This window comes from Trachurus trachurus (assembly GCF_905171665.1).
Source record: "Trachurus trachurus genome assembly, chromosome: 17".
Taxonomy (NCBI): Eukaryota; Metazoa; Chordata; class Actinopteri; order Carangiformes; family Carangidae; genus Trachurus; species Trachurus trachurus.
Genome location: NC_139900.1, coordinates 21,471,155 through 21,496,858, shown reverse-complemented (window position 1 = coordinate 21,496,858; position 25,704 = coordinate 21,471,155). Strand labels below are relative to the sequence as shown.

Sequence of the window (25,704 nt, the reverse complement as noted above, 5' to 3'; positions counted from 1 at the left end):
AATATGAAAGAGGAATACGCAATCAATTTCATGTAGTTTTATTCAATAAAATAGCCGCTCTGTGAAAAAAACAACTGTCTTTTGCCACGGACTGCAACAGTCCGTTGTCATGGATACATGACAACAACTTCCATTCATACCAGTCATACGTGCCTACGCTGTGATGAGGCTTCCACGGTTAAAGGTGTACAGAAAAGAAAATTGAATTTGAGCCCACTTTGGGTCATAAAATTAATGTGATAACATCTTTCAGACGTTGTAGGCCAAACTTTGTGCAAAATTCTATTTTTGAGTAAATCCGGGATGAAAGTGTGTATTTTTTTTTTCGCATTGGATAATGCAGGCGCACGGATTATACGTCAGCCTGTACACGATTCACCAGCCACTGATATTGGATCCGTCATCCGTCATTCAAACGTCTGAGACACGCACACACACACGGAGCTCGGGCTCGCCCCAAGCTTTGAATATCCCGCCCGCTCGATAACGACCAATCAAATTCGTTTTCCTCACTCGGGTAAACTCGTGTTGCAGCTCGTGACTACTCGGCGCGACAAACAGGACAAACGGCCATTTCTGTACACCTTTAACAACCAATCAGATTGCCGGATTTCACCTTTCCGTTTTATAATAGTTCGTTATTTCACACTTCTGTGTCACGAATAAGACAAATATAAATATTAGGCATTAGCCTTTGGCCTTCCAGCGACCTATGTTACAAATATGGATTTTAAAAACTACAAAACTACAGGTCTTCAAGTTAACGGCCTACTTTATTTTCTTTCAATGTCATATTATAAAGTAGACATATTATGCCCCTTTCCACAAATTAAAATAGTTCCTAGGTGTCTTAGGCCCTTTTCCACTACAAAGTTGCTCTACTCAGCTTGGCTTGGCACTACTCGACTCGGTTTAGGTGCTTTTCCATTACAGCTGAGTTCTTCATAGTTCCTCCTACGCCCGCGTCGTCTCGCTCTCTTTTTTTGGTCCTCTCGTCAACTCCAAAGTCACTCGTCTGCACCTCGATTACGGACCACAGCGTGGTTTTCCACACAGTGCTCTAACTCAGGTGAAAGAACGACAACAGTCTCAGTACAGATCAGTGGTCACTGCTGCCGCTGTGTTTTTAAAATTAGTGGGTTTGATTCTCGTTTGGGGCGCGACTTGTGACTCTTCTAGTGACAACGCTCTGGCCAATCAGTGGAAGGCAGTCAGTTGACATCACATTTTAGTATCGCTTGGCTCGCTTGGAACTTGGGCTGAGGCGTTACCAAAAAAGTACCAGGTACTAGAGGCTAGTGGAAAAGCAAAAAAAAAAAAACGAGTATAGTTGTGCCGATTCGGGCTGAGTTGCGCTAGTGGAAAAGGGCCATTAAAGACCCCAAGTATCAAACATCACAGCTCTTTTCATACTCAAAAAGTCTGGCTGGTTTCAGTGCCTGTCCCTTTAAATGCAAGTAAACCACTGCTTACCCTGCCCTACTGTACCTGTACTCACAGGTAGGGGTGGTATTATGCAAATTCAAAAACTAATGACATCATTAAAACCACATGGATTTCAACCTTGGGAGCCTGAAAATTACAGATGTTTTGTCAGTTCTCATATTTTGGGGGCCAGAAGGCAAGCCAAACACCAAAATATATGGTAAAAAGCCTTCAAAGTAATATTTCCATAATATGCCCCCTTTAAGAACATTTCACACCTAGCCCACTATCTTCATTTGTTAAGGAAGCCAGTTTAGAGTTGCTGCCACTTAATCATATGTAAAGTGGAGCCTAAACTAAAAAGGATGAATTTGACATTTGTGTTTTTCTAATCCTGCAGGGCCTATATGAGTGTTAAAGAACTAAAGGAAGAGCTACAACTGAGCGGCACTGACACACTCAATGTCTTCTTCGCCAGTAACTCAGTGCGTGAAGAGCTGGCAGGAGCAGCCACCTGGCCGTGGGCAAAAGAGGCTCTTACCCATCAAGGTCAGCCTGCCTACTCGCCTGCCTGCCTGTCTACCCACCCCTTTCTTCTTCTCTCCAGTTCTACCATTTCTTTTCTTTCCATCCATCCCTTCTTCTCTGTCTTTGCCCGTCATCCTCTCTTGTCTGCCTTGGTGGCATCCAAATGAGATGGGCAGAGCAATTGAGGCTGGCAGAGACTTTCCCAGCACATTGTGCCTTTCCTCTTCCAATCATTATTTCTCCTTTTCAATGGAGGAAATTTATCAACCCAACAACAGCCAAACAAACAAATGGTGGTGTGGGCTCTGCACCACCCATGCCTACTTGACAGCTGTTGTTTATTTATGTGGGCTATGCACTTCTTTCTTGTGCCAGTACAAAGCAGTAAGTGGACTCAAATGTAGGAGACATATGGGGTAGAAGTAGCTAAAGAGGAAGGTGTCTTATTAAGAAAATGCTGCTGGAAGAATTCACGTCTGTGTACCAAAGTGAGTGATAAGTTGTGCATGATCAGTGAACACATCTTCATACTACATTAGATTGTAGACCTATTACATTATAACATAGCACATTCTACAATGAAAGTTTTGTCTTGGTTTGTGCACACAGACACTTCATTGATTTGTCCTAATAGCAGTAATCCATTGATGTTGTCAAGTCAATTTTCTGGTGGATTTTCTGTTTATATCTCGGACAGGAATGTAATACTTATGTAACTAATTGATTAAATGAAAATTGAATCACAAAAAGCAAAACCTAGGTGAAGGTTTATGTCCACAATACAAATGCCAAATTAGCTAGCACAGATTAATTTTAGCCGTCTTGTAGGTTTAAAAAAAAAAATCATAGAATAATATATCAAAATGCTTACACAGCTTTAATCACGGCAAAGCAGTTGAACTGTTGGTTTTGACCCCCATTTCTGTTTTTAAAATTCATTTCTATGCAGGTGTCTAATTGAAATGTAAGCTTTTTCTGACAGTCTTGATGGAAAAGAATTAGAGTAGCTCTTTGCCAAACCATGTTTGTGTAACATTAATGTATTTACACACCACCACTGGAGGAACTGGACGTCTCAAGCAAAGGTTTCATTGGATTCATTGTGTCCAGCAGAGGGAGGTACTATAGGCCAAGGCAATTTTTCCATTTCAAGATGATAACATCTTTAGTAGTTGTTTCTTCAGAGTGAAAAGTAAGTAATCATTATGTAATTTAATTTGTCATTGTTCTGTAGATTTATGGGCTATTAATTTATGTAAACACAAAGTTTTACCTTGGGGCTTCCAGTTATATCGTCCGAGGAGATGTTACCCTGCTGAATTCAGTTCTCTAGTGAATGTCTCCCACATGACATTTGTTTCCGTTACTCAGCATCTGTGCCTGTTTAAAAACAAGTTAGTGGATGACAGGTCTTCTCTTGAAGCTCTGTTGTTTAGTGTTGAGATATTTAATGTCTTCATTATTCAATGTCTTCACCACTGAATGCACTGTTTCTAATTAGAAAACCAATAACTGTCATGTCTGTTCCTGATTCTGTGATTATCAGCGTGCTGCAGAAAACCTGTATTACCACTAAAAGGCCATTCTTGTAAGCATTCACCATCGCCCACAAACCATAGCTGATTTCAGAATTGCTCTCTTCGACATACTTAAGTGATTATTCAGAGTTTTACTAAGTCTTAAATTTTTATAGCACAAAATGTATACAATGTTTTTTTTTAATTGAATGATTGAAACATGTCAAAAACAAATCAAAAATCAGATAAAAAAAGACTAGATTATCTCCCCCATCTCTCTCCCCCCTTTTTTTTTTTTTTTTTTTTAAATCTCAAGTCTAATTCTTTTGTACAGTGAATAACTTTTAACCAAATTTCACTGCAGTGTGTTAACAAAATTTCATATCTTATTTATTATATCATATGATGTAAATGAAGAATATGTGGATTCCTGATTCTCCCTGATTCTCTGTCACACTGAAGCCACACTGCCTATCTTCCTCAGTATGTTGGATCAGTATTTATTCTTCTCTATTCTTACTCTTCCCCAGTAAGCTCTTTCTCATTCTCTCATTCTCTTATACCATAATGAGTGTTTCCGTGGTATAATGAGCATATACCACGGACTGGAGTGATATATTGCTTTTATAAAACGGTTACCAATAATGACAATATGAAAGAGGGATACACAATCAATTTCATGTAGTTTTATTCAACCAGAAATACATATTATCCAATAAAATAGCCTCACTGTGAAAGAAATAGTCCCACCTCTCCAGACGTTAGCTCCAAGTTAGCTCTGCATCTCGTCTTTTCCTCCGCTTTTTTTTCAGGTGAAAGTCACTGCTCAATCCCCTCTACCATTGTTAACCGTCCCCGGAGGTGAAAGTTAACCTTAAACATGTGAATTCAACTACTTTAGTCCATTTATTAACATTGTAAAAACATCAACTGTCTTTTGCTACAGACTGCAACAGTCATTTAAAACTGTCAGAAAACTGCAACAGACTGATACATGACTGCAACAGTCATGTATCCATTGTCATGGATACATGACAACAACTTCCATTCATACCAGTCATACGTGCCCATAATACATCCATGTACGTGCCTGACGCGGAGTGATAGTCTATGCTGTGATAAGGCTTTAGAATAGTAGCCGTGGTATATGCTCATTATACCCATACCAAGATAACAACCAATCAGATCGCTGGATTTCACCTTCCCCTTTTTTTTTTTTTATAGCTGCATCCTTCTTGTCTAGTAGAGGTTATGTATTTATAGTTGCAATTATTAATCAAATTAGAGATTTTGTCATGGGTCAATGTCTCAACTTTGTAAAGTCTTTTGTACATGGAGGTGGTGGTCACTATTAATTAAACAAATTAAACAAAGTAGTGGACACAAGGTTTCAAATAAATATTATCTGTCCTAAAGTATGATAGCTTTACTTAAGTCCTTATTAAATTAAACAGTTATTAGTCTTTGCTATGGTGTGATCTGTTTTTCTTTTTAAGATTCCAACGATATGAGATGCAGTGGCAGAGAGTAAAAAACTATTACAGAGGCACAGCCAGTAGTTGGACTCTGGACTTTTAGAAGAATTTATGATCGATAGTTTTGGTTGATGCCTTTGGAATCTTGTGGAAAAAAAACAAAACAAACCTGCATGGGTGATTTATCTTTTAGAAACAGAGGAGAAGGTGAATTTGGTGTAAATTTACTGTTTTTTGTATGATAGTTTTGGTTGATGCCTTTGGAATCTTGTGGAAAAAAAACAAAACAAACCTGCATGGGTGATTTATCTTTCAGAAACAGAGGAGAAGGTGAATTTGGTGTAAATTTACTGTTTTTGTATGGCCAAATGGCAGTAAACCAGTTAACCTGCTGAAAGACTTTTCCAAATAATTTCATTCTGTTACCGTGGTGGAACTAGAGAAGGAAACAGTGTACTGTAATGGCCTGATGCTATGAAGGCTTATAAATCTTGGTCTCACTTTGCAGCCACTAGATATTTACTAAGTACTCACTGACAAAGCAAACTAAATATGCATCGTAACAATGCTCTTGTTGCAAGGTGGGATGGTGCTGAACCCAGCCTACTTTGGTACAATGGGCCACCACAACACCATGATCCATGAGATGGGACACATCTTTGGCCTATATCATGTCTTCAAAGGGGTGAGCGAGCGGGACTCCTGTGACGACCCATGTCAGGTAAGACTATTAAAACCTAAGATATAAGATTCATTCCCCCGTATTTGTCTGCCAGTACATCTGTCAAATGTCTCTTCAGGAGACCACTCCGTCCATGGAGACAGGAGATCTATGTGCTGACACTGCCCCGACCCCTAAGTCCAAAGCCTGCCGTGATCCTGGAGCCGTGAATGATACCTGTGGAGTCACCACTTACGAGGACACACCTTATAGCAACTACATGAGTTACACAGGTACAGTGGATGACTCCACTAATTATTAGGCATAACATTGTTAGACATGTTGAATATAATTACTGAGCCACAGAAGGAGCCAGTTACATGGCAGTGTAGAATGTAGCTATGTTGCACATTAGTAGAATAGACGTGATAATGAACATGAAAAAGATATGATGTTTGTTCTTTTCAGATACAACAGCTGTTCAATTTGCCTCGTGTAACAGATTAAAATATGCAGTGATAGGCTACTTTTAAAATTAGTTTTGTGAAGTCTACTGGTGACCTGTTTCATTTAAAATGAGCTAAAATCTCAGCCCTATAGTGTATAGCATAAAGCCATCATTATATAATAAAGCTAATTATATTGTTTGTTTATAAAAGACTGTTTGATTCAGTTACTACATGAAGTGTTAAAACTGTGAGCTCTAATTTCGTACCAGGTGCAGGGTGGCGAACCTTGCGTAGCGCTAATGCACAATCAATTTGTCAAGTTGGTAGACCGAGGTGCGTCGAGATGGGTGTGGCGGCGCAGTAAGGGGAGGTATCGACAGACTCAGCTTGGCGTAGTGATAATTTCGCGCAAAAAGGCTGCGTCAATCAAATACGGTTGGCACGCGTAATGGAAACTCAACCTGACTGAATTAACACAGCTCAAACTGTGATGCAAACTTCACATCTCTCTCAGCCAACCACAAACAGCCTCGGCATCAGATAGTGAGTTTTTTTTTTCTTAAAAGAGAAAAAGAGGGACGCTCGCCGACAAGGGGCCAGGCCACAGAGCTTGGCGATGCGATGCACAGGTGCTTCTGATTTCATCCCAGCTACGCATGGTATTTGTTTATGTTGTGATCTGTGCACACTACTCATCTTTGTTACACTGGGCTCCATTTTCCTAGACTAGGTGCAGGCGTGGCAGATCTGCCCTGCGGGGCGTGTCCAGGAGCAGTTTGCAATTTTCCTTCAATGCAAGGCGAAGCGCAGCGGGGCGCAATCCCGCCTCCTTCATTCCCACCGGCGCAAGTGGCATAGAGGGAGGAGAGAAGGCGTGGAGTGGGTTTGACACAGCCGAGTCAGATCTTCACCAATCAAATGAGCTCCTCTCCTCGCCTTTAAATCCGCCGCGCGTGAGGCGCAAGTTTGATTTCACCATGGAAGAGGGAGGCAGCAGTGAGACGGGAGGAAACTGATGTTCTGGTCCGGTCCAAGCTCGCAGTGTCCGAATATATGGTCGCGCGAACAGACCTCACGGGCTGACTATGCAAAAGTAGTCTGGGAGGAGGTTACTGATTTTATCCAGGTTTGCTCTGACATATTGAGATCTGTTGCCCAGTAAAAAAAAACACACACACACCCCTTCTCTATTAATAAAGACACTCATATTTAGTAACCTACTATTTAAACCCGTGTGCACAGATCACAACATAAACAAACAGCTGTGCGTAAAGGAGGCATCACGGAGCGTCTCTCTTTTTCTTTTTTCTTTAGACACGACACGGACACGCACGCAGAAGAAAATTGCACTTGCTCTCTCTCTCTCTCTCTTATTTTTTTCGTAGCAGGTCGATCCACTTCTGGATTATTTCCAGGTGATTGATGACTACACGCACATCCCTATCATGTTATAATGGAGACAAACTTGAACATATCAAACACACATTTGGAGATGCAGCTGCTCAAACACACAATGTTGAATAACTCTCGAGATTTCTTTTTTTTTTAGATTAATACTCACGTAATGTCCCGTAGTAAAAAAAAAAAAAATCCACGCTCACGTCCATTTGCCGCTGCGGCGCTGCTGCAGAATCTTTTTTTTTTCTTTTTTTTTTTTGGGGGGGGGGTACGTGGTTCTGCGTCAGCATTCATACGTCACTCCACAGTGAGAAGTGGGAGGGGCGAGGCCTTTTTTTGCTGGTTGCCATGGTCAATCATGTTATCTTTGTTCCATTGATGAGGGCTTTTCATCTCCCCGTAACTCAGGGTCAAGTTACTCAGAGTTGAATGAACCAACTGTTATCACCTGTTCTGAAACCCAAAACTCTGAGTTTCCTGTCTCAGAGTAGATCAACTCAGAGTTGAGGATTAGACTCAGAGTTTGTTTAACCTGCTTTGTGAAACGGACCCCAGGTTGGAGCTGGCGAGCTTTCGGCGCACTCTCGGCGCAGCCTTTTGGCAACAAATTGTCACTGCGCCAAGTTGAATCTGTCGACACATCCCCCTGCTGCGCGACCACACCCATCTCGGCGCACAGCAGTCTACCAATTTACCAAATCCGCTGCGCACGTTGTTGCACTGGAGGAAAATACCACTGCACCGGCTGTGCCAGGGTTCGCCTCGCTGCGCCCCCCTGAGTTGCGCCAGGAAAATAGAGCCCACTGGACTATGCACCGGCTTAGAGCCCACTGGGTTTAAATATAGGTGACTAAAACAGAGTGTCTTTATTTGTGGATAAAGATGATTGCCTTTGGCCAAAGCCCTTGATGCTCATGGCTGAAAGTGTTTTTTTTTTGTTTTGATTAGTAACCTCCTCCCAGACTACTTTTGCTTCATCAGCCCGTGGAGATCTGTTCACGTTACCATATATTTGGCCAATGTGAGCTTGGATCTCCCGGACCAAAATGCCTGCACCTCACCAGTGCCTGGTCTACGAAATTAGAGCCCAGAGTTTTCATACTTTCAAGCAGGACAATCAGGGACTCATTTATTTTCACATTTGAATGTAACTGCATTATCCAAGCTTGTTTCAATCATTTCAGTTCAAACTGAAACTTGAACTGTCTGACCTGAATGCTTCCTGATGTACAAGTTATTAAGGGCAGGATGCTGCCTCACCCTCTTCTTTTTAACCATGCGAGTAGCACTTAATTTAGATGAACACTTGAACCTAATGTGAGATGATTAACTTTATTTCTTCTTTCATTACACCACATCAGATGACAACTGCACAAACCATTTTACTCCCAACCAAGTGGCTCGGATGCACTGTTATCTTGATCTGGTCTACCAGAAGTGGCTGATGGATCCTCAACCTTCCCCCATCCCTCTGGCTCCTATTGTGACGGACCAGAATCCAGATTCTGTCTCGATCTACTGGCTGCCACCGATGAGAGGACCACTTTATCAGAGGTACCATACACTGTGACTGCGGATCATCTTGGTTTTCGCTCCACTGCCCATGCCTATGTAAGAATAGGTACACTGCTTCATGCCCGTCTCGTGCAGCAGCGTTGCGTGATTCAGACATTTGGCCACTCGCCTATTTTTTCATGCATGACGTGTGCTGTTCCCAGTAAAAGTTTCAGCAACCTATAAACTCTATGTAGAGGGATAGAGCTGGCAGCAGCAGCCACAACACAGCAGCAATACAGTGACAAAGTTTTCCCCAAATATACTGCAAGGTGCTCCACTGGGGATAAGCTAAGGCAAGATCAGAGTTTTCAGTGTGAACTGTGTCAGAAAAACATGTTTATGCTGCTAACGAGAACGTTCACTTGAGTTACTTTGTGAAGATAGAGGACAATCCTGTCATTTTGTAATTGGTTTGTTTTTTGTTTTGCATTGAGCAGTCCAACTTTGTAAAAATAATCATGTCAGACTTTATGAGGAGACAGAGATTACCTCAACAATAAACAGCTGACCCGTGTGCAATGCACCATGGTATTCTCAAGAAATCACTTGTGACTCCAAATTTGGACAAAAGAATGCTGCATTTCTCGGCCTGATTTTGAGCCTTTGAAGTGATACAGACCGTGTTGTTCAATGTAACACATCAGATAGAGCTATGACTGTAATCTCAAATAACCTCCTCTTCCAGTCACTTCTGGCATTTGGACATACTGTATTTACTTTGTTGTACAGATGTTCTGATACCGTTTTTCCTTTCCCTTACCAATTCCAATACCTGAACTTTTTGTATCGGCTGATACCAAGTAATAGTTCAATACCCCTGAGTTAAAAAGCACATTTTAACAGCTGTAGCTGTGTGTAATGTGATTGTTTTCATTGTTTTGTGGCACGCTATAGAATCTATCTTTTCTTCATTCTAATAAAGAAAAAAAAACACTTGTCCTATCTGCCACCCAAAGAACATGGTCTTAGATACCATCTTCCATACTTTCAGTGCCTTTTTAGTTATGGGACGGTGTGACCAAATTGCTGACATTTTGCTAATGTTACCAGATATTTGCGAAATCAATTCTCCTGTTTTAGTGCAGTGATAAAAAGCTGGTTCCTGGGGCAACTGCTATGGGAGCAGATAGCTGCAAACTGACTTCCATACTTTCCGATAACCAATACCCTAGTTTAGTCAGTATCAAAAGCATTTCTGGAATTAACAATCAACATTTGAAGAACTCTACTTTGTTGACCACTGACAAAGTGTCTAATATTTGATCATCTGCAGCTCTTTCTGTTTACTGTTGTCCCAGTTCCTCACTCCAAGGGCCTTCCATCAGCTGTGGAGACTGTGAGACGGATGGCACTTTCCACCAGTACGCCTATGAGGCCTCTTCACCTCGCATCTGTGACACATCAGGCTACTGGACCCCTGAGGAGGCTGTCGGTCAGTCGTGTGTGTGTGTGTGTGTGTGTGTGTGTGTATTATAGTAGTCTTTTTACTTGTTCCAACATCCATACAGATACTGACACTGATTGCGCCCTTTTTACAAATCATTGTCAATATAAACTGAAGTGAATATGAGAGGCTGTTGGAGATACATGTAAAGCCACAGCTAAATTATCCACACTTTGATTTAGGCCTTCATTACTGGAATTTAGTCAAGTAAATAAACTAGAATCGGTGGTGGTGAGGAGACAAATTGTTGTTTTACTAATCTTCCCTCCTACAATCTACATTTGACTCTGTTGTTTTCTACCCTGATACATTCCTGCCTGTCAATAATTATTGACAGGCAGGAATGTGGTGGTTTCAGGTTGAGTTTGTGTCCTTGAGTTCTACCTCTGTATCTTGTTTCCACAGAACAGATCACCCCCCCCCCCCCCCCCCCCCCCAATCCAGTCCCTCCACATACAAACACACACACACATGCTCTCCCTCTCTCTCTCTCTCACACACACACACACACACACACACACACACACACACACACACACACACACACACACACACACACACACACACACACACACACACACACACACACACACACGTCTCTTCCCTGTAAATTTCAGGTGCGTGCAAGGCTAATGGCTCCTGGAAGAGGAAAAAGCAGAAAATCATTAAATGATAATTGCCCTCAGCTACAGAGCTCTTTCTGTCTCTGCCTAGTTCAGCCAAAGCAAGAACAAGTATTATTAGGCAAAGTGTCTACTCTGGGTAATGTTTGGGTGCTGTTCAAATGCTGAACCCCAGTCATAAACAAAAATGCCAGAAAAACAGTGGATCCTGTAGTACTGTACTTTGAAACATACACGTATGGTCCTGTTATTCCATTCAAAATGTCTGGAGAAGCCCGGTTTGCTTTGACATGACATGTTGGAAGAGTGGAAAAAAAGGAAGCAAACATGAAGGCATGGAGGTAGAAAGAGAAAAAGACAGAAAGATAAATACTGAAAGAACACAAATGAATGTACAAACAGCAACACTTTCATTTTCTTCAATGGAAAGTCTCCCCAAATATGTGGAAATCCTCTGCTGGAATTTATGCTTTGAAAACAAGCGGCGAGAAGGAACAGGGGGGATTACGGCTTCCTCTCTTTCGCTGCGGGATCATAATGATGATAAAGAGTCAATTACAGTCTTACTCTAAACAGCGGTATGCACAAAGCTGAGGAGACAGCCAGTCTGCTGGCTTCCCTGGCTCCCTTTTCACTCTTTCCCACTTCAGAAGACAGTGATGCACGGGGTCACTTTGTCAGCCAGCGGAGATGGGCAATATCGCCTTCAGCAGGGAATGGGGAGAGGGGAAATTGGACAAATTAAATGTGGATATCATAGCTGGCAACACAAAACATAAGTTTAATGGAAAAAACACTTTTGGCTAGAATAGTTGGCAGAGTTGTCCGTTTACATCTCAAAATATTGCTTGTGCCAACATTGACTGGTTTAAGTCCATTTTCAAATGGAGGGAAAACACAAGACTGTGCTCCTGTTGAGACGGATTAAATTGGTTTATCCAGTGCATCAAGCAGTAATGTGGGTTATAATTGAAAAATTAGAGCATTTCAACAAGAAGGATTTGAAAGGTGCATTGTGCTTTTCATTGTACTTTCGTCTGGTATCATATTTCTAAACTGACTGAGGGATCGGATTTGACATAACTGTGGATTAAATGAGTTGTAGCTACAGAGAAGGTTTTAATCAGTGTTGAGTAAATGGTATTGAACAAGAACATAAACAAAACATATGTATTTAACAAAATAAGCAAAATATGTAAAGTATGAACTGTTTGCATGTTTGTATGAGCACTAAACCCTATGTTCATTTTAATGTTGCATTTGCATGTAAATCCCTTGTCATACATTTTGTAAATGTATAAGAATCTAAAAGAAAAAAATGATTGTGAAATGAAGTAATACAATAAAAAGTAATTTCATAAAAGTATTAAAATGCAGAGCACAATGTAACAAAATACTCAGTGGTTTCCATGGATTTAATAAGAGTTATCCTTAAACATCTCCATTGGATGGTCAAGTTACTTAACCACACATGGTGGCAGTGCAACAAGAAAACCATAAAAAAAAAGCATAAACAACATTAATATTTTCACCCTCTAAAAACTGTTATAGCAAGCGTTCAGCACATAGGGCTATTTTGACATGTGCACTTAACACAGAACTCAGATGCTCTGTTTGTACCTTGAGATGAGACTGATGAAAAAAACAGGTTAACAGGTTGTGTGCAGGAAAACTAATTAATCAGAAAATAAATAATGGTAACCAAAAACCCACTCAAGGTTTCTGTGGATTGGACATTAATGCAGCTAAGATCTAATGCTTTAACAGATATGTAAATATAGGAACATAAAGGCTAAAACTCGCAGTGTGATGTTCTAGTTTGTTCATGCACCTATTTAATGGCCAGTCTTGCTGGGTAGTCCTTCGCTTTCTTACAGTTCGGAGATCCTCCCCACACGGCTGATCACAGAGCGTGTGTGAAATATGTAACACCTCGTCAATGTACTGATTTTATTTGACTCTCACCTGGGACACAGCTGATAAAAACACTCCCTTAATGTGATTCCATTGTGCTAATCACTAAGACCGTAACAATTAACAACTAATTTTGCCCGTTGTAATGGTGTTTAAACAGTTTTTGAACGCAGGCCATGTTTAAAGTGAGGGCCCACCACTCGTAACTTTCTCAAGTGGAACATTCTGCTCGCTGTTTTACGAATGAGAATGAGTTTGCCGGTAGTCGTTAAAGTAACACTGGGAATTTTGTCAGTTTGTTTGTCTGTCACTACTAAATAAAAGAGGCCAAATGTGGCAAGAAACACTCCAATTTATAATTTAATAAGACAAAAAAAGCCCAGCTATTCTGCTTCATTTGGACTGTTGAGGTGTGATCAAATCTGACTGGCAATGGCAGCACTCTGGCAACATAAGGAGACCACCCATCACTGTAATCATATTCAAACACCAATAAGTGTCACACCAGTGATAGTGATCACAGAAATCAAAATAATCCAATCTATCTTCATTTTTGTACAACATTAGGAGTTCACATAAACTCCCATCTTTTCTTGGCTTTGAATAGATCAGAGTAATAAGAGTCCTGCAACATGTGATACGGGTGTTTTGACAGAAGTACAGATTTATCAGGTTTAATGGAATGAACACTGGAGATAATATGTTTGAGTTAGCCTCGAGCCATTGTCCACATTTGTCAGAAACGTTAATGATCCTCACACACTTGCACAGCCTCTATCTTTCACCTGCTCGTTTTCACAGTCTGGCTCAGCCTGCTTCTGTTTACCTTGCACAAACTCCCACATGTGGAAAAAACATTCACAAACACACAAGGTGCAAATGACAGACGGCGCTTCAGACTAAGCCAATAGCCCAGTGGTACACTTGGAAAGTGGTCTGAGACGACTTTCCAAGACCCCACTATATGTGTGTGTGTACGTGTTAATAGGCAAAGGAGATTCTTTGCTGGGAGAGTACTTTTCCTGACGTTTGAAAGAGATCCATCCCCCCTCTTTTTAAATGCTGTCCTGTTAGTGCCGGTAACACACATTGTCACTCATGTCTTAAAGCCCCAGTATGTAACTTATTTGGCTTTTTATTAGCAAAAATCAAATATTGCTTTCATAAATACGTATTTCACTGAAGTCGAATCACATCCACATCTTCAGCTTTCTCGTACCTTAGAATGAGTTGTTACAAGTCGTTACAAATACATAAGTGGGCAACGCACCGAACCGAGGCTGCCATGTTGCATCGCCAATTTTTACGTTCAGTGGCAGCGTGACCGTAGGTAACCACAGAAACTCACGGAAGCTGTCGGCTCGGGGAGAAAGTTTTCCAGGTAGCGCCTGTTAAAACTGTCACCACTGTGTAGTGTGAGGAAGGACGGAGACACTGATGTTGCATTCAGGTGCAGTCAGGCAGACGGCCGTTGGCAAACCAACCAGATGTCATTTTACTCCGCGAGAGAAAGACGGTAAAACGTGGGTCAGGTAAACAATACCACATCACCATGACAACATATTGTCACGCCTTTATTGTTTTGCCTCGTGCTGGCGGACCACTTGTTTACACAGACGCTTGTTTATCCTGTTACATGCAGCGTCTGTTGTCTGTCTGACATCTGCCCGATTTCACGTGAATGCAACATCAAGAATACGTTCCGATATGCAACCGCACCGCTAGATGGGGGTAATTCCTACACATTATACATCAATCAAACAAATATGATGTCAGCAGCTTATTATTATTATCATTGGTCATCAAAATTGCAAAAAAGAAAAAGAAAACTGCAGGTCATATCCATTTGTTTGTGTCTCAGTATTTGGCTTCAACCAAACAGAGCCTTATTATATTACATTATATACATGATTTACATAGCAAAAGGTATTCTAGTAGTAGTGTGTGTGTCTTGCTTTAGGTTTTGCAAGTAAATGTGGTCATTGAGAGCTCTCATTGCAATGTATTTATCCAAACATGCATCTCTGTGTGTGATGTCACCTGACCCCAGGCCCACCGGACGTGGAGCAGCCCTGCGATCCCAGTCTCCAGGCGTGGAGTCCAGAGCTCAGCCTTTATGACACTAATGTGACGTCTCCCTGCCCCGACACAGAGGGCTGCACCCTCACTCTGAAATTCCTGCACCCCATTGTCCCACACGCTCTCACCCTCTGGGTCACCTACGTCGCTTCGAGTAAGTCTCAGTCCAGAATAATAATCACAGTGACAATGCGTACATCTAAAAACAGAAGTGCTGATCAATTTAAAGAAGGTGACACGATGAATGCTGGCTGTTGTTTTTAGGTCAACTTTTGTCTGTGATACATTCCAACTGTATTCCCTGTTGAATATTGGTCCTAATACCTATTATTTATCTAGAAAAGCACTGGTGGTATAGGCTATACTGTACACCTGACATAAATTGTAACTGAAAAGGTGTCACCGCTTAAAGGAGCCATTTGTAAACTTTGCTATTACTACATAGCCTGTTGTAGCATTAACAGCTGTAGTGTAGAAGAAACACTGTGAAGCAACATTAAAGGAGACATATTCTGCCCCCTTTCCACACATTAAAATAGTTCCCAGGTGTCTTAAAGACATGTCTGTGACATGCTTTGGTCAAAATACTCCAAAGATCAAACATCACAGCTCCTTTCATCCTCTCAAAACAGCTCTGTTCAGAACGGCTGGTTTCAGTGCCTGTCCCTTTAAATGCAAATGAACCACTGCTTGCCCCGCCCCATCCCTTCTACCAGTCCCAGGTAGGGGTGGTATTATGCAAATTCAAAAACTAGTTAAATCATTGGAAGACAATTGAAGGAACAGCTCGTAAAACCACATGGATTTCAACCTACTGTAGGGAGCCTGCACATTACAGATTTCTTTGTCAATTCTCACATTTTTGGGGCCGGAAGGCAAGACAAACACCCAAATATATGTTAAAGAGCCTTCAAAAAGTGATATTTCCATAATATGTCCCCTTTGACATTATGGATGTTAGTTCAAAACCACATAGTCGTAAGCAAACAACAAAGATGGACAAATTAGACAAGAGAATGTGCTACATACATGTGTGATATATCAATCCCCTGGCCCCAGTGGAGGTGACGTCTAATTCTAGCCCTGGGGCTGTTGCAGACACACTGTACTGTACATCCTCCCACGTAGTGGTAATTTGCAGATGGAGCTCTCTTTTCCAAATTATTTCCACATGATCAGTGCTGGTGTGTGAGCCGTCCATAAAGAGATCATCAGTCTAACCAAACTGAAAGCCCCTAAACATAACTAGAGACCTCTGATTCCGGGAGAAGGCAGTTTAGATCTACCCCTCAGTATGTATATCTTTTCTCCATGCTTTTACACCTGACTAAAAGTAACAACATTGTGTATCTAGTAAGCTATGACATACAGGTCAGGTCATAATGCAATTGGTGTGTTTTGATATCAGGCTGATACAGACCACACACTCAAACCTGAAACTGTGGGGTAGAGTTTTTTTTAGACATTTTTCTCCTTCTTCTTCTTATGAAAGAACTAAACCAACCATTCACTGTTTTATGGTTTTCTGAGAAGAGAATTTGAACCATTTGGAAAGCGTAGAAGCACTATTACTTCACAGGCAACTTGTCATTGTCTGTCAAGCTTTAGTCAGTCATGGTTATTGTCTTTTATCAAATGTAGAAAACTTTCTTCCCCTGTCCAGTGTTTACCCTGCCATTGCTCAGTGTCAACTGACGGGCCCTCTGTGAGGATAAGCAGTATGGATAATGAATGGATGGATTGACTTTGCTTCCAGTTTCCTGGCCACCAAATACAGTCCTGCCCTTCAAGTTGCAGTTGACTTATAATAAAAGACACAAGTGTGGTCTAAAAAGATTTGGGGAATAGAACAAAAAACACGAAATCGAAAAGGACAAAATAAAAAAAAAACTACAAACAGTATTTTATATAATCACCAAGAAACTTGTCCAAGGTTTGTTAGCCGTTCATATCTGACAGACATAAAAGACTGTCAGTATCTCTGATGTATATCTAATTACATGCTGCATGTATCACATCTAATATTATCTGTCTCTGTTATCATTTCCCAGACAACCCAGCCATAGCCAATGTGGAGCTGATAACAGATACAGGCAAAAGCATTAACCTTGGGCCACAGCATGTCTTCTGTGACATGGCCCTCACCTTGAGGCTCGACACCCACAACACCGCCATCGCTGCCATCAAACTCTGCACCTTCGACGAGAAGATGGAGATAGATGCAGCCATGTTGTCCTCGGGTGCTGGCAGCCCCCTGTGCTCCAGCTGCCAGCCTCTGCTGTACTGGATTCAGCGGCATCCACCCTTCCCTGGCAAATCCCCATCACCTCAGACTCAGCAGACTTTCACTGACCGGTAAACGCTAAATTCTCACTCAGTTCAGATTATTTTGGAGTCATGTCTTCAGTACAAGCAAATTTCATTCACTCAGCAATGTTATATCAGCCCGATTTGCGGTTCTAGAGACATTCTCTGTTCATAATTGAGCAGGGATTTGCTTTGCAGGAGGTGACCATAATGCGGAACGGGAATTGACAGGTGTTTTTTCCGCCCAAACCACCTTAAAAATACTCCACTTAAGGCGAGTTCCAGAGTCTGGTTTTCTCTCAGGTGTGGATGAATATTTATATCATGGATGCGGTGCCAGCTGCTAATGCTGGACACACACTCACAAAGAAACACTCTTAAACACACACCACCTTGTCAGACATCAGCAGTTCACAAGGAAATAGGACTGAGGGTAAAAAGAAAAAAGGAGTTATTCATGGCCAACATGGAGTATAAATTCCACAGCATACCTTTGAGCGTTAGTGTGTGTATGTGTGTGTCCTCAGATCTGCTCATCTGCTCATCTCTTAAAAGTGTTTGGGTCTGGTTCTGTTTGAAAAGCTCAGAACACAAATGTTTCCAACATGGGGATGCCGAGCTGCGGCTACTGATCCAAATCTGTTTCAACAAGCATATACTCAATCAAAAGCACGCTGAAGTTTCAGGGCTAAGTTGAATCAGTTTGTTTCCTGTCTTGTACTGTAGGGTGTCCAAATGATTACCGGAATCCAAATATAAAGCCACAAGCCAGTTTGGTTTTTATCTCACCAAATAACAGCCCTCCCCGAAAATACCCTAAATCTCTACTCTCATCCTTTGTTATACAACTTTTGCACAAACGCTGATAAGAACCTGCCAGTTTAGGACGGCCGTGTCACATGATTGCAGATCTTTTGGGGCTGATTTCAAATGTTGTGGCACTCTCAGTTTCTGAGAAGCTGTTGCCTGTTTTACAGAGTGGGGCAGATGTTAGGTGGACACAGCTTCAAAAACAGTTTATTTTTCAGGGAACACGTCTCCTATGTTACACAAGCTGTGTCTAAGTGCAAAAAGATGTAAGAACCGATGGGAATTAAGTTATGTGGGACTGAGGAGGGCAGCGAGGGGTTGATGTGAGGAGAAGAGAGTGTTTGAGAGCAATGAGTTTGGAAGAGAGGGGAGAGAGCAAAATAGAGGGTGGGATAATGGAGGGGAGAGAAGATGAAAAAGAAGAGGAGTGAGAGTGGAGGCAAAGGGATTTGGAAAAGATGTAGATACACATAGAGAGACACAAAACAGAGGTGTTGGGAAAGAGAGGTTTGAAGACAAGAAATGAAACTTAAGGTGGAGGATAATGTAGGTGCAGGAAGGTAATGGGGACAGAGGGAGACGACAGCACAGCAGAGTTGAAGCAAAGTAAGCAGAAGCAGAATTTTTTTCCCTTATTTTTGAATATGAACCAAATGTGAGCAGCAGAGGCCATAAACACCAGTAACTGCTTGGATCAAGTCCTCAGCCGTTTCCTCCTGCTGAACTTGCACCATGGTCAGCACAGGCTGACTAAGAAGAATTCAGAGAGGGAGAGATGAGTGCAAGCAACAAGCAGGACTGTTTAATTGACCACTGTGATGCTTGAGACTATCATTAGATGTCCAAATGAATCAACAAATGAAAGAAAATGTCTAAATTCTGAGAACATAGAAATCATTCTGGCCGTAGTCAGGATGTTGTTAGGGACTAGAGACACAGTTTGTAGGCTGTGCTGGCCGACCACATAGGAAATCAAAGTCTGTTTTATTATCCTTACCCTAACCTGGATCTAAGCTCATCACTAATTACAACCAGTTGTCTTCTGCAGTGTTTTATCAACCAGTTATCTGTGCTATGCCACACCACGAACTAGTCCTGAACACAGGCCAAAACTGCAGAAGGGATGCTATGGGAAAATGTTCAAATGTTCAACAATTTCTGCATGACGGAGATGTGGATCTGACAAGTTTTGCCATGGACAGGCATCTTCATGTTACATATAACCAGGTCTGTGAAGGAGAGAACAGATCATTTTTTTCACTTGTTATATACACACGTTTAGAATTTTGTAGAAACTAGCTTGTCACTGGGCTTTAAAGGGATAGTTCAACATTTTGGCAAATTGGCCCATTGCCATAATCCCTATAGTCTTAGGAGTAGGTTTGTTACCTTTAATGTATTTGTCGGTGCAAGCTATTTTTAGAACGGCGGAGCAGAGCTGTGAGCTGCCCAGAGCTACACTATGGAGGCTAATGGAATTTCTTGGTTGCCCTCATGAAATACCGAAAAATTGCCCCCGACGGAAACACGCATCAGCGGTTTTGCATGAATTTCCCTTAAAAAACAACTCTGTCTCGTAACGTTCTGTTATGATCTCATAGCGTGGTGAATGTGCAGGTCACAACTTGTCCATGAGAGCATTTTGGAGTTGTTGGAATGTTTATTTGATGAGTTTGATGAGGGAAACCAAGAAATCCCATTAGCCTCCGTAGCGTAGCGCCATTCTAACAATAGCTTGCACCGACAATTAAAGGTAACAAACCTACCCCTAAAACGAGAGGGATTATGGCAATGGGCTAATTTGCCAAAATGTTGAACTATCCCTTTAATATATTACTTTGTGTTGTTTTGCTGCAGACACATTTTTTATTTCTTGAGTGGGCACAGTGTGGAGTATACTGCAGGGATTGGTTGCACCTTGGGGTTTCTACTCAAGTGTGATACTTAAGGTTTAATTTCTCTTCAGATGAGGGAGATATTTAAGAGTCTCTTCAAAGGTTTCCTTTGTTGAGGAGAAAAGGTAAGGAATTTACAGCCATGAAAGAGATTTTACAGCAGTAAATTTCCACAGAACCTTTGCATGTTGGCAGTAGTGCGTGTGATACCATCTTATCAATTTGGGGCCAGCAACATTAAAGAAGTGCACTGCTTATAGTTTAAGAGGAAATTAGACATGGAGGGAGGAAGTGGAAGTACAAAATACATCGAGACAAAGGGAAAAAGACCAAACGTAGTTCCATATGAACACACTCAAGGAGCCAGTGCCCTCCGAGAGAGGAAAAGAATGATGGCAGATGGTTGGAGAATTTGACAAATATAGACACAGTACAGATAAATAGGGGAGGGGGGAGCTTTCTGATCCATAATTAATAAAGGGAAATTTGTGGAGTCTGGAGAAACTGGACACACCTTAGATGCTGAGCTGATTTGTGTACCAGGCAGATAGAGAGGCAGAAGCTCTGTGCCTGGAAAACAGGGACAAGGGCTCTTTTTATAGACAGAGTCCACCGAAACAGATCGATAGTCCTGACACTGGAGCACAGGTATTGTTACACACACTTCCTGCTGTTGGGCTCTAAGGTCACTGGAAATTGCAAGGTTACAGATAGAAGCCACTGTAACTACAAGTTCCACTTTTGTTGTTGTTGCAGTCCCAAGAGCTGCTGTGTGTAGAATCCATCAGGACTAATGTAGCACTGATGTTGTGGCAAATGGTAAATACAAAGCTTCCTCAGCACAAAGGACAAAGTAAGCAAGAGAATTAGGTAATTGTTAACCACACTGGCACGGACAACCTCACTAATTATTCCTAAGTTTTGAATGAGTCACTTGTATTGATCAACAGCCTTGTAAAGATTATATGATCAGTTTGTACTACGAAGCAGTAAAAAATTGTGCTTATTGCTCCTTTTAAGAACATAACAAACTTTGGACTGCTGTTTAATAATTTTATTTATTATGCCAAAAACAAAGCAATGTTTTGCACTCACGAAATCCTTTTTTGTCCTCTCCTCTCCCCAGCTCTGTAACACAGGGAGTTGAGTACAAGTACACGATCCAGGTGGAAGCAGATGGTCTCCTCAGCGACCCCTCCCCACCTCTCCTCTACACCCATGGGCAGTCCTACTGCGGGGATGGCCGCATACAGGGGTCGGTGCATTTTTGTGAATGCATCAACAAGACTATTAATAATGGTGACTAATTATATGATGGGAATGGAGACTGTATTGAAATTGTAAGTGATTGATTGTGATCTTCTTTCTTTAGGACAGAGGAGTGTGATGACAGCAATCTGCTGGATGGGGATGGCTGCTCTAAGAAATGTCTCAAGGAGACGGGCTTCAACTGTCACGGTAAGTTAGTTCATTTTACTCCAGTATTTTCTGATTGGTTGAATGTTTTCTGTGTGACTGAATAATGGGATTTTCTGGAAGAGCCTTTGATCTTCGCTTTGAGGAGATGTACCTACATTGAGATGTTTTTGGTCATTAAAACCACAAATATATCTTATAATGGATCAAAACTTAACATAAAACACAGGAAAAGGCTGAAAACATGTCGAGCTTTCAAAACGATAGCAACACAAACTCTGCACTCTTTAATGTAAAAGACACATACCATATAAACTTTTAATGCGAAAGAGAAGTGACTTAATAGCCAGAGTTCTATCATTTGTGCAAGCAGCAGCACTTAGAAAAAAACAAATCAAGCCAATCAAAGTTAATTTACAAGACATGAAAGCTTCTGGCTTGAACTGATTCCACAAACCATTAATGTAACATCACAGCAACATAAGAGAAAACAGATGAGCTGAGGGGTAAAAAGTGAGTTTTTGGTTCGCTAAGTCACAAGTCTTGTTTAGAGACCTGAAACATTTTGACATCAGGCTGGCAGAGAAACACCAGAAAAACACTTTTCTGCAGTAAAGTACACTGCTCAGTCTCAAAACATATGTCAGGCATGTTTCCTTTATTAAAAGGGCTTTGGCCTTCCTAGGATTTCAAGGACCCGATACAATCCTGGGAATATTGATAAATGGAGTTCAGTGATTTTTTATCAAAGAGTGTGTTGCGGTTTTAAAGTGGACACTCTGAGCAGAAATCAGCTCACAAGTTGTTGTGTTCTAGACACTGCTGCCATTTTTTTTATTTCATTGATATGCTTTATCTAAAGTAAGTAATGAGTCTCGTATTATCAAATCACATCTGTAACAATTGGCCAGCTCTCCTCACTGAGAGAGATCATAACCAGCTGTAAAAGCCTTTGCTTCTGACAATTGTTATACAATGACCCCACACTTAAGTGATTGGAGGCCACCTTGTGTTTCTGACCGCCAGAATCAAATCATGCAGGGGGGAGGTGGGGACGTTTTTGTAAGAGCAAGTGTGGTCAGGGTTTAGGCCAGGTTAACTTTAGTGAGGTTTGGTTTAGACTAGAATGCATGATTTGTTCATAGAATAAACAACCAAAGATTTATGGTGAGACAAGAGACATTAACAGTTAATTTGTTGTGCAGTGAGTCACATGGCAGACACAGAGCAGCTTGGTGGGTGTTCAAGACTGCAAAAGATTCACTTGTTAAGGCTGTCAGACTCCTTAACATCTGACCTTCAGATTTTAATCTTTTCTATGATTTGTTTTTGTTAGCAAAAAAGCAGAGTAATACAGTAAATGTGCTGGTACTGTTGCTGGATCATTGCTGAGAGATACAGTTGGAAGGTCTTCTTCTGGATTTAACTGTCCACTCGCCCACTATGTATAGTAATAACTGCTATGTGCTACAGATGTGATTGCAAAATATCAAAAACATAGTTCTTTTCAAAATTGCGTCCTATATAGCCTTTTATCCATCAGCTAACCCTGGAATAGGTGGTTTAGGAGGCAGTAAAAAGTACCAAAACCATGCAGCATAACATGTCTGAAGACAAACAAAGAAGCCACAGAGAGAGCACCCATCGTCTGTGATTCCACCACAGGACAACAATACTTTGTGTCTGCACCCTTGCCCAGTCTGAAGCATGCAGGCAGGCCACAACAAAAGCCTCACGGCACAACATGGAAGGGAGTTTACCCAAAATATGGCATTGTAAGCAGATGGCGGAGGACTCTGCCTCTGTCAACATGTGTTTTTTTGACCTTAATATTAGGTAAACATTCAAAAATGCGATGCGGTGAAGCCAGACAGAGACCACTGAGAACACGAACCTCATGCATGATTTCATAATGTCGCATAATTAGCCATTTACTCATGTATATTAACACACACTGAATATTGCATTATGCTGCGATGGCGGCGCTGTTAGCCTCACACACATCGGAGGCTTGGCGCTAACACGTCCATGTGTCTCCAAGTGGCTCTGTTTCTCATTGAAAGACTTGGACCAGATGAGAGCAGGCATTAGCCACATTGACACAAGGAATCAGCTCCACTGTTGTGGTATGTGGTGTTCCTCCACAGCCTTAAAATTCATCCTCCATATAAAGGAATGTTTGCCCAAATGCTCCTCAGTCGCCAGAAGCTAAGTTGAATAAGTGTGGCTTTTTTATAATGTCCAACTTTTTTGGGGGGTGATTTCATGAATATTCCATAGTATCCCTAACAAGATGTGTCAGGTCAGTTGAAAAGAGACACTATGTTAGTCACTTCCTTTTTAGGCCATGTGTGGTTTCCACCAGCAGCTGGATGGTAGTTATTCATGTGATGTGTGGTGTTACAAGAGCTTATTACAGGGCTAAAATTTCCATCATCTAGTCAATTTATTTATCAGGGGGAAACAAGTCCCCCCAGCACACACACGCAAACACACACACACACACAACCCCCCTGTCTCCCACCAGGGCTAGCCATGCCGTGACTGAAGCTATTACATCTCTTGTTTTACAATAAAAGACATCATGACTAGGAAGGAAAACAATTTGGCAAAAACAGGTCTTTACAAATTGCAACTCTTAAAACCAATTATTCAGTTGTACTTCTTAGTCATAGACAGAATATTTGTTTAGGTATTCTTGCCACATTTCCTTGACCCAGTTAACTCCTGCTATGCCGAACGGTTTTGCTCTTGTTTTGCTGGGCTTATGTAAGTTACTATAGTTGTGCTGTTCTGACACCAACTGCTTTTACAGTCATCTTGTCACGGACAAAGCCATGGACAAGCTGCATTTGTTATGGTTGTAATGAAATACTGCTTTCAGGTTGTTGTTTTTTTATAGATTATACAGATTTTTAATTTAATTTTTTTTACTGCCTGATTAAATGAAGGTTAAATTGCACAATCTGGTTACAGCATGCAGACCTAATAAAAAACAGATGGTCCTAATAGTTAAGTCAAGTCAAAGATTGTCAATCAGTCCTCTTTTGTAATGCTTAAAACGAAGTTGAAAAAAGACTTGGAATTAAAAAGACTTAATCATTTTCACAGGTGTTGTCAAAGCAGGGGTGGGGTGTTTGGTGAGTTCACTTAATCTAGTATTGCCAAATGAACTCAGGATGACAATATGGCGTAGAATTGTCTAGGCCTAATTTGCTTTTGATCAGAAACACGTTTCCATCAACTAATTGAAGCCAATTGCGCTGCACTGACTCTCTGACACGGCTATGTCTGCCTAACTTCTGCAGCTGTCCAGATTTTAATGAGGCCAAACTTCTGAAGTGTTTTCCGCCCTTTTTATGAATAGCTGCTGCTTTACAAGCTGTTGTTCAGCTTATGTTTCCCACTCTTTTTGTGATAAACCGCTGCAGTACATTATGTCAAGACCCTTACTGTATTGTAGGCTACATACTATACTGATCATAGCTGCTACAACCTTGTTACAGGGAGCATAGAAGCCGACCTTTTCCTCCAACCAACATCAATTACATATTGAGAAAAGTTCTTTAGCGCAAAGGTTTTACCAAAACCTTAAAGCATCCTTGAGGTCTTCCCATGGAGATAAAGAGATAAAACAAGAACCTTGCAGCTAGATATCTTACATAAAATGAAACCAAAACATGCATTGGATTTGATTGAGAAAGTTCTATTTTGAAAGTAGTGGCTTGAAAAGAAACCACCTAGAATTTATTTTTTATTTTTTTGAGAAGTTTCAAAGCTGTGTCAAACTCCATCCACTAATAAAAAATAGCAAGTCCAAAGTCCAAAAACGAGTTTTCACAGTTGAGCTGTGGAGCTTTTACGTAGGTCAACCCCCTGTACATACCAATGAAAAACTATTTTAATTCAGTTGTAAAAACTTGTTGGAATGACATTTTAGAATTAATTTTAAAACCCTAAAAATACCATAATGCCAGTATTCTTTCTCGGCAGATTAATTTCATTTTTGTCTTTAAAGATCTGCGTTGACTAAGACAAAGCAGCCCTAATTTCCTGCCATTCTCCATTGTCATCTGACAAAATACCTCAAAAATAAGTTCATACTGCTGCAGTAGATCAAGAGTTCAGCTGTCACAGGCAGGTTTGAGCGACTTTGTTTTGTTTTCCTGTTGCTTGATGTTACTGGATTTTTGCTTGGTCGAAAAA

At 41.2% G+C, this 25,704-nt stretch overlaps 1 protein-coding gene across 1 annotated transcript in view; it reads left to right on the top strand.

Moving 5' to 3' along the window:
* pappa2 (pappalysin 2) overlaps window positions 1–25,704 on the top strand; it is a 77,522-nt gene that overhangs the window by 17,705 nt on the left and 34,113 nt on the right. The window contains exons 5-13 of the mRNA XM_083991515.1: window positions 1,826–1,974; window positions 5,527–5,666; window positions 5,746–5,899; window positions 8,815–9,007; window positions 10,309–10,442; window positions 15,042–15,224; window positions 17,122–17,425; window positions 21,209–21,337; window positions 21,455–21,540. Coding sequence (XP_083847641.1) covers window positions 1,826–1,974; window positions 5,527–5,666; window positions 5,746–5,899; window positions 8,815–9,007; window positions 10,309–10,442; window positions 15,042–15,224; window positions 17,122–17,425; window positions 21,209–21,337; window positions 21,455–21,540 — 1,472 coding nt within the window. The remainder of the gene's footprint in view (window positions 1–1,825; window positions 1,975–5,526; window positions 5,667–5,745; window positions 5,900–8,814; window positions 9,008–10,308; window positions 10,443–15,041; window positions 15,225–17,121; window positions 17,426–21,208; window positions 21,338–21,454; window positions 21,541–25,704) is intronic.